This window comes from Dipodomys spectabilis, unplaced genomic scaffold (assembly GCF_019054845.1).
Source record: "Dipodomys spectabilis isolate Male_0828 unplaced genomic scaffold, ASM1905484v1 ptg000127l, whole genome shotgun sequence".
NCBI lineage: Eukaryota > Metazoa > Chordata > Mammalia > Rodentia > Heteromyidae > Dipodomys > Dipodomys spectabilis.
This window is the reverse complement of record NW_024870804.1, coordinates 2,697,792-2,710,663: the sequence shown is the minus strand read 5'-3', so window position 1 is coordinate 2,710,663 and position 12,872 is coordinate 2,697,792. Positions and strand designations below refer to the sequence as shown.

General features: G+C 48.5%; 1 protein-coding gene across 1 annotated transcript in view; it reads right to left on the bottom strand.

Moving 5' to 3' along the window:
- The window catches only part of Otoa (otoancorin), a 58,869-nt gene that overhangs the window by 12,169 nt on the left and 33,828 nt on the right, over window positions 1–12,872 (bottom strand). Inside the window, exons 15-23 of the mRNA XM_042689813.1 lie at window positions 12,571–12,629; window positions 12,330–12,447; window positions 8,691–8,764; window positions 7,501–7,636; window positions 6,712–6,902; window positions 4,850–4,943; window positions 4,432–4,558; window positions 3,341–3,528; window positions 1,303–1,458 (exon numbers count right to left, since the gene is read on the bottom strand). Of these exons, the coding sequence (XP_042545747.1) occupies window positions 1,303–1,458; window positions 3,341–3,528; window positions 4,432–4,558; window positions 4,850–4,943; window positions 6,712–6,902; window positions 7,501–7,636; window positions 8,691–8,764; window positions 12,330–12,447; window positions 12,571–12,629 (1,143 nt within the window). The remainder of the gene's footprint in view (window positions 1–1,302; window positions 1,459–3,340; window positions 3,529–4,431; window positions 4,559–4,849; window positions 4,944–6,711; window positions 6,903–7,500; window positions 7,637–8,690; window positions 8,765–12,329; window positions 12,448–12,570; window positions 12,630–12,872) is intronic.

Genomic DNA, 12,872 nt, shown 5'->3' with positions numbered 1-12,872 from the left:
CGATTCCTCAGCACCACATAAGCAAAAAGAAAAAAGCCGGAAGTGGCGCTGTGGCTCAAGTGGTAGAGCGCTAGCCTTGAGCTGAAGAGCTGAGGGACAGCGCCCAGGCCCAGAGTTCAGAACCTACAACCGGACCCAAAAAAAAAAAAAAAGTGAGCAGGCAGCCAGGTGCTAATGGCTCACACCTGTACCCTAACTTCTCAGGAAATCTGAGGATCACGGTTCAAAGCCAACCCAGGAAGGAAAGTCCACAAGATTGTTATTTTCAACTAACCCCAAAAAAAGCCAGAAGTGGAGATGTGGCTCTAGCGGTAGAACACTAGCTTTGAACATGAAAGGACAGCACCCAGGCTGCATTCAAGCCCAGGACAGGCATGGGGGAGGGGGGGGGGAGAGAGAGACAGAGAGAGAGAGAGAGAAAGAGAGAGAGAGAAGGGAGGGAGGAAGGAAGGAAGGAAGGAAGGAAGGAAGGAAGGAAGGAAGGAAGGAAGGAAGGAAGGAAGGAAGGAAGGAAGGAAGGAAGGAAGGAAGGAAGGAAGGAGGGGAGGGAGGGAGGGAGGGAGGAAGGAAGGGAGGGAGGGAGGGAAGGAAAAGGCCAGTAGTGGCTCACGCCTGTAATCCTACCTTCTCATAAGGCTGAGATCTGAAGATCGCAGCTCAAAGCCAGCTCAGGCAGGAAAGTCCTAGAAACCCTCCAATTAACTGCCAGAAAACCGGAAATGGAGCTACAGCTCAAAGTGGTAAAGCGCTAGCCTTGAGCTAAAAAGCTCAGGGACAACACCCAGGCTTGAGTTCAAGCCCCAGGAAAAAGAAAGAGAGAAAGACAGAGTGGGGGGTGAGGGGTGGGGGGAGGAAGAAAGAAAGAGCTCAAAAAAGAGCTCAAACATTTCCTTTCATACAGTGTCTCTTTCTTTTTTCTTTTCCTTTTCTACCTCTCTCCCTCCCTCCCTCCTTCCTTCCTTCCTTCCTTCCTTCCTTCCTTCCTTCCTTCCTTCCTTCCTTTTCTTTCTACCTTTCTTCCTTTTTCTTTTTGAGCTTGAAAATAGTTGAAAGTAGACCAGAACAAAGACCAATTGAAGGAATTTAACTAAGTCCAAGCACTCAGCAATGCGAAAGTTAGTTGAAATTACAATGCTTAGCAACAAAAACAAGTGACTGAGCTAGAAGAAAAATCAGTCCTGAGAATCAGACTCAAAGGTGCCAGCACTAATGAGATGTGAGCAGCTATTAGCAATATTACGGATCTCAAGGACAGACTAAGAGGGAAGGAGGGCATGCCATGCCCCAGGGACATCCACCCACCTGCCCTGGCGTCCACTCGGTCTGCTGGCCCAGGGAGGCCACCGTATCTACAGAGTGCAGGTCCAGCTGCTCCAGCTCGCTCTCGTTGAGAGCCAGCGCAGTTCGCCCCAGGGCAACGATGTGGTACTCTCTCCAGTGCGCAGGTGCATCCCAGACCTGTACATGGGAGGAAGTAGGTTAGACATTAGTGCTAGCATTTGCTAGTATCTCTCTGTGTGGCGCTGAGGGTTAAGTAGTACAACACTGGCCTTAAGCAAAAAGCTCAGGAACTAGCACCTAGGCTCTGAGTTCAAGCACCAGCACAGGCACATACACATACACACACACACACACACACACACACACACACACACACACACACACACACACACACACACACACACAAAGGGGCCTTTGGAATTCATGAAGCCTCACAAGAATGCGAGAATACTACAAGGAAATAGCATAGACAAGAAATACCATGTATTAGAAACTTTACTATATGTTCAGAATCCACCTGTGCCTTAAAAGTGGATGTCCAGATTCCAGAACCAAGAGACATTTCTGCTCTAGCCGGGCACCATTACTAATGCCTGTAATCCCTCCTATTCAGGAGACTGAGATCCAAGGATCTTAGTTAAAAGTCAGCTGAAGCAGTAAAGTCTGTGAAACTCCCTTCTCTAATTAACCACCAAAAGCTGTAAATGAAGCTGTGGCTCAAGTGGTAGAGAGCCGACCTTGAGTGAAAAACCTAAGCAACAGTACCCAGGTCCTAATTTCCAGCACACAAGAAAACAAATCCTGTTCTAACTTATCCAGTGTGAGACATTTTCTTATAGTGGCCTGAAGAAGTTCATAAAACAAACATAGAATGAATCATTCATATATGTGTATATATGTATATTTCATATATATGTATATATATATATACATATATACACATATATATATATATATATGTGAAAAGGATGAATATTTGTTTTCTCCAAAGAAAAGACATGAACAGGAAATTCGAGAAAGAAATAAACATGTAGAAAAAAGGTTCACTGGCAGTCAAAAAGAAATGAACATTAAAAACAATTAAAGAACCAGGCATCAGTGGCTCATGCCTGTAATCCTAGCTTCTCAAGAGATCTGGACTGGGAAGGTGGCTTAGTGGTAGAGTGCATGCCTTGCATGCATGAGGCCCTGGGTTCGATTCCTCAGCACCACATAAGCAGAAAAAGCAGGAAGTGGCGCTGTGGCTCAAGTGGTAGAGTGCTAGCCTTGAGCTGAAGAGCTAAGGGACAGTGCCCAGGTCCAGAGTTCAAGCCCCACGACTAACAACAACAACAAAAAAAGGATGAGATCTGAGGATCATAGTTCAAAGCCAGCCCAGGCAAGAATTAAAGACATTTATCTCCAATTAACCACCAAACAGCCAGAAGTGGAGCTGTGTAGCTAAAATGGTTGAGCACTAGCTTTGAGAGAGAGGGGGAAAAAAAAGCACAAAAAGAAAAAACAAAAATTCAAGAGACCATGTTGGCTCTAGTATTAACAATAGGTGAAAAATAATGGTCCACTTCTGGCTTTAATTTATTTTTTTTAGTAGTTTATTGCAGATAAGCATCTCACATACTTTCCTGCCCAGACTGGCTTTAAACCACGATCCTCAAATCTCGGCCTCCTCAGCTAGAATGCTCATATATGCCATTGGGAAGGGTACTCTCACTTGTTGATGATATAATTTGGTACATGTCTTTGAAATGGTAACTCGGATATATTTATCAAAAGCTTTATAAATATCTATTATCTTACACCCAGAAATTCTATTTCCAAGATTTGTGTGTGTGTGTTTGTGTGTGTATGTGCACATGTGCACTAGTATTAAGGCTTGAACTCATGGCTTCACACTCTTCCTTGGCTTTCTTGCTAAAGGCTGGCACGCCATCACGTGAGCCACAGGCAGGGAAATTTCCACATGGTAACAAGGTACACATTTCTCCCCAGGGTCCACACACAGAAATGAGGAGTTCGCAGGGAGACCGGGCGTTTGTTCTTCTGTTGGATTGAACCTCACCTGAATCGCCTTCTCCTTCAGAGCCATCAGCTGGGGGTGGCTGAAACCCCGGATGGTCCCCAGCAGCTCTACGTTCTTAAGGAACGTGTCCTCATCCATGCAGAGCAGGTCCTCCGCCTTCCAGCAGGCGTTGGCTTCAACCAACCTGATGATGGCATCGGAGGAAGGAGCAGCATCTCCATGGCATCCTGAGGCGTGGGAGATACAGGGAAGGGGTGGAGCGGAGCAAGGAGGATGTAAGGAGATCCCATTTTTCTCTACTGAGTAATATTCTTCCCCTCTCAGATTGGACTGAGGAATCAAGGTCCAGCTTGAATTCCACTTCAGCCATTTTCATATCCGGGTAACAAAATTATGGAGGTGCCAATAGTTTGTACAGCCTCGGATACAAAGATGGAGCTTCCCCTGGGCAAGAAGAGCTGGTGGTGATCAGCAGGGTCAGCCTCAGACCCAAAGCTACTGCATCCCTTTATGCTTCCATTTCCTTGCTTGTGAAATGAAGACCAAATCACCTTGCTGGATGGCTGTGATGAAAAGCACTTACACAGATTGGCTTCAAATCCAGCCAGCCAATCCCCCTCGCCCACCATATTGAGCTGCTACATCATGCTGGACCTCTAAGCCAATGCTCCTGAAATGTTTGCTATGCGCATTCGCTTATTAAACAGACTGACACTGACCTCAAATCCCTTTACAGAAAGGCCATCCACTGGCCTGTGGCTTTCACCATTCTATTGCTTTTCCTTCCATCAGAAAGTAAGACAGGGGCCGGGCGCTGGTGGCTCATGCCTGTAATCCTAGCTATTCAGGAGGCTGAGATCTGAGGATCACGGTTCAAAACCAGGCCGGGCAGGAGAGACCGTGAGACTCTTATCTCCAATAAACCACCAAAAACCAGAAGTGGCACTGTAGCTCAAGTGGTAGAGCGCTCGCCTTGAGCTGAAGAGCTGAGAGACAGCACCCAAGCCCAGAGTTCAAGCCCCATGACCGACCAAAAAAAAAAAAAAAAAGTAAGACAGGGCTCTTACTAGCAGAGACTCAGCCCCAATTCCTGCCCCTTGACATGGGATGGGAAACCCAGAAACTCTCACCAGACACTGGGTCCAAACTGGGGGTCCTGTTGCTACTATTCCGGACAGATTCAAAGACAGCCCAGAGGAATGCAGGAGGCAGTGGTCCCGCCATTGTAGATGCTATTTGCTGAAGTATATCAGGAAACTGTGTGGTTAAGAAGAACAAGTCAAAGCTGGGCACCAATGGTTCACACCTGTCATCCTAGCTACTCAGGAGGCTGAGATCTGAGGATCACAGTTGAAAGCCAGCCGGAGCAGGGACGTCTATGACAATCTTCTCTCCAATTAACCACCAAAAATGCATGAAGAACAGCTGTGGCTCAAGTGGGAGAGTGTTAGCCTTGAGTGAAATAGCTCAGGGACAGCGTCCAGGCCCTGAGTTCAAGCCCCAAGACTGGCACCAAAAGCAAAAAGAAAGAAAAGACAGAGCAGATACCTTTAAGGCAATGGAGTGTAATTCACTTCCTGAGAAAAGTGCCAGGAAAGGCCCCAGATCCTTGGTCATCTCGGCTGTCCAGTTCTCAGGGGGGCTAAGGAAAGATCATCAACAGTGAAGTGAAAAAGTACGCAGTGGGCCGGGCACTGGTGGCTCACGCCTGTAATCCTAGCTACTCAGGAGGCTGAGATCTGAGGATCGTGGTTCAAAGCCAGCCCAGGCAGGAGAGACCGTGAGACTCCTATCTCCAATAAACCACCAGAAAACCGGAAGTGGCGCTGTAGCTCAAATGGTAGAGCACTCGCCTTGAGCTGAAGAGCTGAGGGACAGCGCCCAGGCCCAGAGTTCAAGCCCCACGGCCTACCAAAAAAGAAAAAGTACGCAGTGGTGGGCACCATTGCCCACCCCCAGTCCTTTATTTTCAAACACTGCACATGATAATGGCTGACCAGCAGTGCCACCCTGGGAAATCTGACAGTACTACCTTTGATTTCTCTGACTATCCCCCAATAAAGAAGCAATTGGAGGCCAATTCTTGTTATCACATGCAGACACGAAGGGCCACACCCAGGAATGCCCAGCCGAGGGATGAGAGGAAGGTTCTCGAGAACATCATTTGAGAACCCAGATCTAGCCAGGCTCGAAGCCCACCCCTGGAGTTTCCCATTGCATTCCACTCCCTCTGTTTTCAATTGGAATGATCCAGTTTCTGCCACTTATACCATATTGTTTCCTGTCTCCCTTCCTCAATAAGAGTACAGTGATACCGTTGATCCTTTTTTAAATTACCTCAACAGTCTATTCGTACAGGAAAACAAAATTTCTCTTGAATCTGATAGAATAGTCCCGAACCAGAATTCACTGTTTTTAGACAATGAATGTCTACTGTAGTTTTCCACTCTCTTTTCTTCTTCTTTTTTTTTTTGTCAGTCATGGGGGGCTTGAACTCTGGGCCTGGGCGCTGTCCCTCAGCTCTTCAGCTCAAGGTGAGCACTCTACCACTTGAGCTACAGTGCCACTTATGGTTTTCTGGTGGTTTATTGGAGATAAGAATCTCATGGACTTTCCTGCCCGGGCTGGCTTTGAACCACGATCCTCAGATCTCAGCCTCCTGAGTAACTAAGATTACAGATGTGAGCCAATGGTCCTGGGCTAATCACCTCTATCTTAATGCCAATGTAACTTCAGTTCTGGTGGTAAAAGGTTATGCTCTATACTTACCTGAGGGAGTGGTGCAGGGACCAAGGCGGGAACAACTGGCCACTTTGGGGCCAAATGCTGTTGGGCCTTACTATAATCCCAGCTATTTGAGAGTTAGAGATTAAGAGGATTGTGGTTTGAGGTGTAAAGTTAACGTGACCCCCATCTCAACCAATAAGCCAGATGTGATGGTGCATGTCTGTTATCTTACCAAGAGTACAAGACCCTATCTTAAAAACAAACTAAAGGGGCTGGGAAGGTGGGTCAGTGGTAGAGCGCTTGCCTTGCATGCATGAGGCCCTGGGTTCGATTCCTCAGCACCACATAAGCAGGAAAAAAAAAAGCCGGAAGTGGTGCTGTGGCTCAAGTGGTAGAGTGCTAGTCTTGAGCTGAAGAGCTGAGGAACAGCGCCCAGGCCCAGAGTTCAGGCCCCACGACCAGACCCAAAATAAATAAAATAAAATAAAGCAAAAAGGGCTGGAGGCATGGCTCAGGTGGTAGAGCATGAAGCTCTGAGTACAATTCCCAGTGGCCCCCCCCATAAAAAGTGTCATATTTCACACTCTTTTCTGTCCCAAGGCATGTCAGTGGCCACCATGCTAGGCTGTAGACAGCCATGGCTGGCAGCGGGCCAGTCCCCACAGCCCAGCCTGGCCCCTCACCCGGACTGTTCCAGGAGTCTGTGCCTCACGGCGGCCCTCTGCTCGGGGCTGAGGCGTGGGCAGCCTTGGAGGCTGTGGAGGGCAGAGGCCCAGGCCCGAGGGGAGATGTCTCTCTCAATGGCAGTCCCTGGCAAGTGACACAGCAGACTCCCCATGATGTCCACGGCGAACTCATCGGCAACAGAGCCCCCCTGAAAGCAAAAAGGAGCTGATGGGAGACTTTGGGGCCCAGGTCACAGAGCCAGCCCCAAACCCCCAAATCTCCCCAAGATTCACAGGCTCTGAATCACCAACATCCCTGCCAGGGATCCTGATTTTTTTGGTTTTGGGTTTGGGTTTGGAGTTTGGGGGTTTTTTTGTCCTGGTTTGTTTGGGTCCTGGGTGCTGTCCTTGAGCTCTTCAGTTCAAGGCTAGCGCTCTACCACTTGAACCACAGCGCCATTTCCAGTTTTCTGGCGGTTTATTGGAGATGAGAGTCTCATGGACTTTCCTGCCTGGGCTGGCTTCGAACCATGATCCTCAGATCTCAGCCTCCTGAGTAGCTGGGATGACAGATGTGAGCCACAGCACCCGGCTGAGACACTGATTTCTGCCCCCAGAAGAGTGTGAAGAGCACTAGCCTAGGCATCCCGCACTTGCTCCGGGGATGTCCAGGAGTTCAGCACTGCCTTGGGACCCACAAGTCCACCTTCTGCCCACCTCAGGGGGCTCAAGACCCCACCCAATGTCCCCAGGGCCCGGGGATGGCCACAGAACCAGAGGGGAGGGCCGTGCGGGTGGCGTCCTTACCAGGCATTCCTGCACTTTCCTAAGGACCAAGCTCCTCTTGTGGGAATCCAAAACCAAGCGGTCCAGGCGGCTCTTCCCCAGGCTGACCAGGAAGGGACCACAGCGCGAGGCGGGCACTGAAGCCAGGAAGCGGGCCCTGGACACAGGGGAGACCCCAGATCCCAGCCTACATCAGCACCAGGAGCTACAAACCCCCTACCCAGCATGCTCCTCTCCTGTGACCTCCCCAGCATGCTCTTCTCCTGCAAACTTCCCAGCATGCTCCTCCCTGCAAACTCTCCAGTATGCTTGTCTCCTACACACTTCCCAACATGCTCTTCTCCTGCAAACTTCTCAGCATGTTCCTCTCCTGCAAACTTCCCAGCATGCTTCTCTTCTGAGAACTCCCAAGCATGCTCCTCCCTGCAAACTCTCCAGCATGCTCTTCTCCTAGGGGAGAGAAATGAACTTCCTATCATGCTCCTCAAAAGTAACCACAGCAAAAAAGGCTGGAGGCACGACTTAGTGGTAGAGTACCAGCCTAGTAAGCATGAAGCACTGATTTTAAAACCTAGTACTGCTGGTTGGCTCATACCTGTAATCCTAGCTACTCAGGATGCCCAGATCTCAGGATCATAGTTCAAAGCCAGCCAGAGCAGGAAAGTCCATGAGACTCTTAACCCCAATTAACCACCAGAAAACCAAAAGTGGGCTGGAGCTCAAAGTGGTAGAGCACTAGCCTTGAAGGGAAAAAAGCCTAGGGACAAGCCGGGTGCTGGTGGTTCACGCCTGTCATCCTAGCCACTCAGAAGGCTGAGATCTGAGGATCACAGTTCAAAGCCAGCCAGGACAGGAAAGTCCGTGAGACTCTTATCTCCAATAAATCACTAGAAAACTAGAAGTGGCATTGTGGCTCACATGGTAGCTCACTCGTCTTGAGCTGAAGAGCTGAGGGATAACACCCAAGCACAGAGTTCAAGCCCCACAACCGACCAAAAAAAAAAAGCTTAGGAACAGCACCCAGGACCTGAGTTCAAGGCCCAGTACAGGCACAAAAGTAAAAGAAAAGAAAAAGCTCTAATGTGGAGGGCGGGGCTTAGCTGGCCACACTCATACTGCCTCTGATTCCCCTTGAATCGCATTGGCTCCCATGGTCTCCACCCCCTACCCTCCTCTCTGCTGGGCCAGCAAGGGGCCAGATGTTCACTTACGGGAGTGTAGCCAAGAGAAAAGGTGGCATAGATGACCTGGAAACTTCCCAGTATTTCCACGCCAAACAGTTAACCTGCAAAGTTAATATGCTAGCAAGTGAGTCCAAGCTGAAGGAGAGCAGAAACAGTTTCCTGTGCACCCGGCCCTGTTCTGAAGACTTCATGAATATGTTCGCTCACCTAACAGAGCACCTTGGGATATAGGCACTGCTATTCTGCAGCAGTTTACAGATGAGTAAACTGAAGCAAAATAGAGAGATGAGCGCTCACAAACAACTAAGTGTGGAGTCATCATCCCAACTTAGTTTATAATGACAAGATAAGTGGTATATAATCATATTGCTATAAATTACAGTACATGCACACAATAGACTCCTGTTGTAAACACTTTGTCTCAGCAAGACAGAATTACATTTATTAACTTTATGTGACGTCTATGTATGTATAGACACCTACCTACATATAGACATGCATACATATATACAGAGTTGGGCACCAGTTGCTCACTCCTGTAATCCTAGATATTCAGAAGCTGAGATCTGAGGACCTAATTTCAAAGCCAGCCTGAGCAGGAAAAGTCTTTTATTTCCAATTAATCACAAAAAGCGAAAAGTAAGCTGGGTGCCAGTGGCTCACATCTGTAATATTAGCTACTCAGGAGGCTGAGATCTGAGGATCACCATTCAAAGCCAGCCCATGCAGGAAAGTCCCCATGAGACTCTTATTTCCAGTTAACCACTCAAAACCCAAAGTGGAGCTGTGGCTCAAAGTGGTAGAGCACTTGCCTGATCAGAAAAGCTCAGGGATAGCACCCAGAGTCTGAGTTCAAGCCCTACAACCAACATACACACAAAAAGCCAGAAGTAGAGCTACGGCTTAACTGGTAGAACACTAGCCTTGCACAAAAGAGCTCAGGGACCAGCAGCCAGGCCCTCAGTTCAAACCCCAGTACTGAAAAGAAGAGAAAAAAAAAAAAGCTGGGAGCTGGTGGCTCATGCCTATAATCCTAGCTACTTAGAAGACTGAGATCTGAGGATCATGGTTCAAGCCACACGACCGACCAGAAAAAAAAAAACCAACTATAACTGTATAGATTCATATACATATGTATCTGCAAATAGTAGGGCTTGAACTCAAGCCCTGGGCACTGTCCTTAGCTTTTCCACTCAAGGCTGGAGCTCTACCACCTGAACCACAGCACCACTTCTGACTTTCTGCTGGTTAATTAGAGATAAGAGTCTCACAGACTTTCCTGATCAGACTGGCTTTGAACTAGGATCTTCAGATCTCAAGCCTCCTAAGTAACTAGTATTACCAGGCATGAGCCACCAGCATCTGACTTTGGTTGCAGTTTTTATAATACAAGTGGATGTGTTTGGGATGCTATTAAAGAACTCGAAATCAGTAGTCAACCATTCCCTGTACCTCCCTGAGGAAGGAGGCTGCTCTCCCACAGCCCTCCTGACCTCGGAGCCCCTGAACTTGGTTCCATTGAACTGTCTTGTGGGATGGGAAGTGCAGCCCTGGCCTCCACCCACTAGGTGGCAGTAGCCCCCACCCTCACCCCAGTTGTGACCAGGTGTTTCCAGACCAGGCCAAAGGGCCCCTAGGAGACAAGACAGCAACCTGGTGAGTGAGGGCCAGCATACTTGGGAAAACTCTGGGAATCTCCCTTTTCCATACTGTTTTATTTTATACAACACAGATGTACTTTCAGCAACTGTAAACAGTCCACACACATTTTTCTCAGTCACTGATACTTGGAATCTAGGAAGCACGATTGAGCTGGAAGGCCTTCTTCTACACCAGCCTGCTCTCCAGCCATTTGCCCAGTGCTGGCTTTCCTGCCTCAGATGACTTTTAATTCAGTTCATGGTTCTCACTAGGGACTAAATTAGAAATGCAATGTTGTGGCCTGGGGATGTAGGTCTTGCTTAACTTGTCCAAGGCCTAGAGTCCATCTTAACACTGGAAAAGAAAGGAGAAAGGTATAGAGGGATGGAGGGACAGAGGGAGAGAGAGAGAGAGTTATTAGGAGGAGGAGCAGGAGGAGGAGGAGGAGGAAAAGAAGGAAGAGGAGGAGAAGAGGAGAAGGAGGAGGAGGAGGAGAAGGAGAAAGACAAAGAGGAAGAGGAAAGAAGAGGAGGACAATGATAATAAGAAAGAGAGGAGGGGAAAGGGATGGAGAGGAGGGAGGAAGAGAGGAAAGAAGGAAGGAAGAAAAGATAGGGAGGGAGGAAGGGAGGAAAAGAGGGAGGGAGGGAAGGAGGGAGAGAAGAAGACTAGCCCAAATGTGGTATATCACATAGGCCAAAAAAACTCATGTTCCAGGCTAGCCCTAAGGAAAACAGTGCCAGGTTGGATTTGAAAAAATCACTAAAGCAGGCCAGGCATAGTGGCTCATGTCTATAATTCTGGCTACTCGCCCTGGGAAGGCAAGCAGACTCCTCCCTCCTCTTGGCTAAGTCTCTGCCTAGTGTCTTCATTACCTAGGCAACTGGCACACCTGGAGGCAGTCACATACCCCGTCCACTGAGGTCAAATAACCAATGCAATGTGGCCACACCCTTCTCAGACCTGGGAACACCTCCCCTTACCTGGTCTCACCTCCCTTTACCTGGGGCTGGTCTCTTTACCAGCCATGTAGAGTACCAACTTGGCCTGGGGCCAGCCTGTAGTTCCGGAATAAACCTATCCCTTGGCTGAATACCAGTGGTGTTCTCTAGGCTGCTGATTTAACACTCAGAAAGAAACCTTTTTCTGGGGGAGATGGGAAGAATAGGAAGGGGAAACAAAGGAAGAGGCAACAATGCTTGATAAGAAATGTACTCATTATCTTGCCCATGTAATTGTAACTCCTCTGTACAGTATTTTTACAATAAAAAAAGAAACCTTTCTCTTAAGTAAAGGTTTGAGATGTGGCTCAAGTGGTAAAGCATCTCCCTAGCAAGTTCAGGGCCCTGAGTTCAAATTCAAGGAGCAAAAAGAACAGGAGGAGGAAGAAAAGGAGGAGGAGGAGGCTGTAGAGATAAAGGTATCTGGAGATTTAAAACTGGAGCCAGGCACCAGTGGCTCACGCCTGTCATCCTAGCTACTCAGGAGGTTGAGATCTGAGGATAATGGTTCAAAGCCAGTCTAGACAGGAAAGTCTGTGAAACCCTTATCTCCAGTTTAAAAAAAAAACTGGAAGTAGAGCTGTGGCTCAAGTGGTAGAGTACTAGCCTTGAGCAAAACAAGCTCAGGAACAGCACCCAAGTCCTGAGTTCAAGTCTCAAGAGGCCATCAAAAAAAGAAAGAGAGGAAGGAAGGGAGGGAGGAAGGAAGGAAGGAAGGAAGGAAGGAAGGAAGGAAGGAAGGAAGGAAGGAAGGAAGGAAGGAAGGAAGGAAGGAAGGAAGGAAGGAAGGGAGGGAGGGAGGGAGGGAAAGAGGGAGGGAGGGAGGGAGGGAAGGAGAGAAAGAGAGACAGAGAAGGAGGAGCAAGGGAGGGAGAGAGAAAGAGACTAGAGAAAATCTGGCTCAATATTTGGCCCCAAGTTATTGCTTAGAGGTTAATACTTCTGCCATCACGATCTTCACATGCCCCCCATAAAGCAACCCCATGACTGACAGGGAGAGGGAAGAGAAACAGGAAAGTGGTACCTGGTTTGGTGAAAGCAATGAGAAACTGTTCTCAAAATGCTGGACGTGGGCCAGGAAGAAGTCTGTGCTCATGGCATCTATGTGTGAGCATGTCACCCCTTTGACAAGCTGCCCAATACTGCAAAACAAAGTGGGGGTCAGGAGGGATGGAGAGAGGTAGAGAGAGACCAAGGAGCCCTCCAGGCTTTCCTAGAAGAGTCCAGTGAGCGCTTCAGCCTCAGGCTGGGTTTTGTTTTCCTACCTCAGGAGCCGCTCAGGCACGTCAGCAGTCTTCCACAGCTGCTCATACAGGAACAAGGCCTGGGAAGGAGAAAGAATAACAGATTTTTTTCCCCTCCGACATTTTTTTGTGTGTGCCAGTCCTGGAGTTTGATTTGAACTCGGGACCTGGGTGCTGTCTCTGAGCTCTTTTGCCTAAGGCTGGCACTCTACCTACCACTTCTGAACCCACTTCTGGCTTTTTGTGGTTCATTGGAGAGAAGAGTCTCACACACTTTCCTGCTTGGGTTGGCTTCCAACTGTGATCCTCCTATCTCAGCCTCC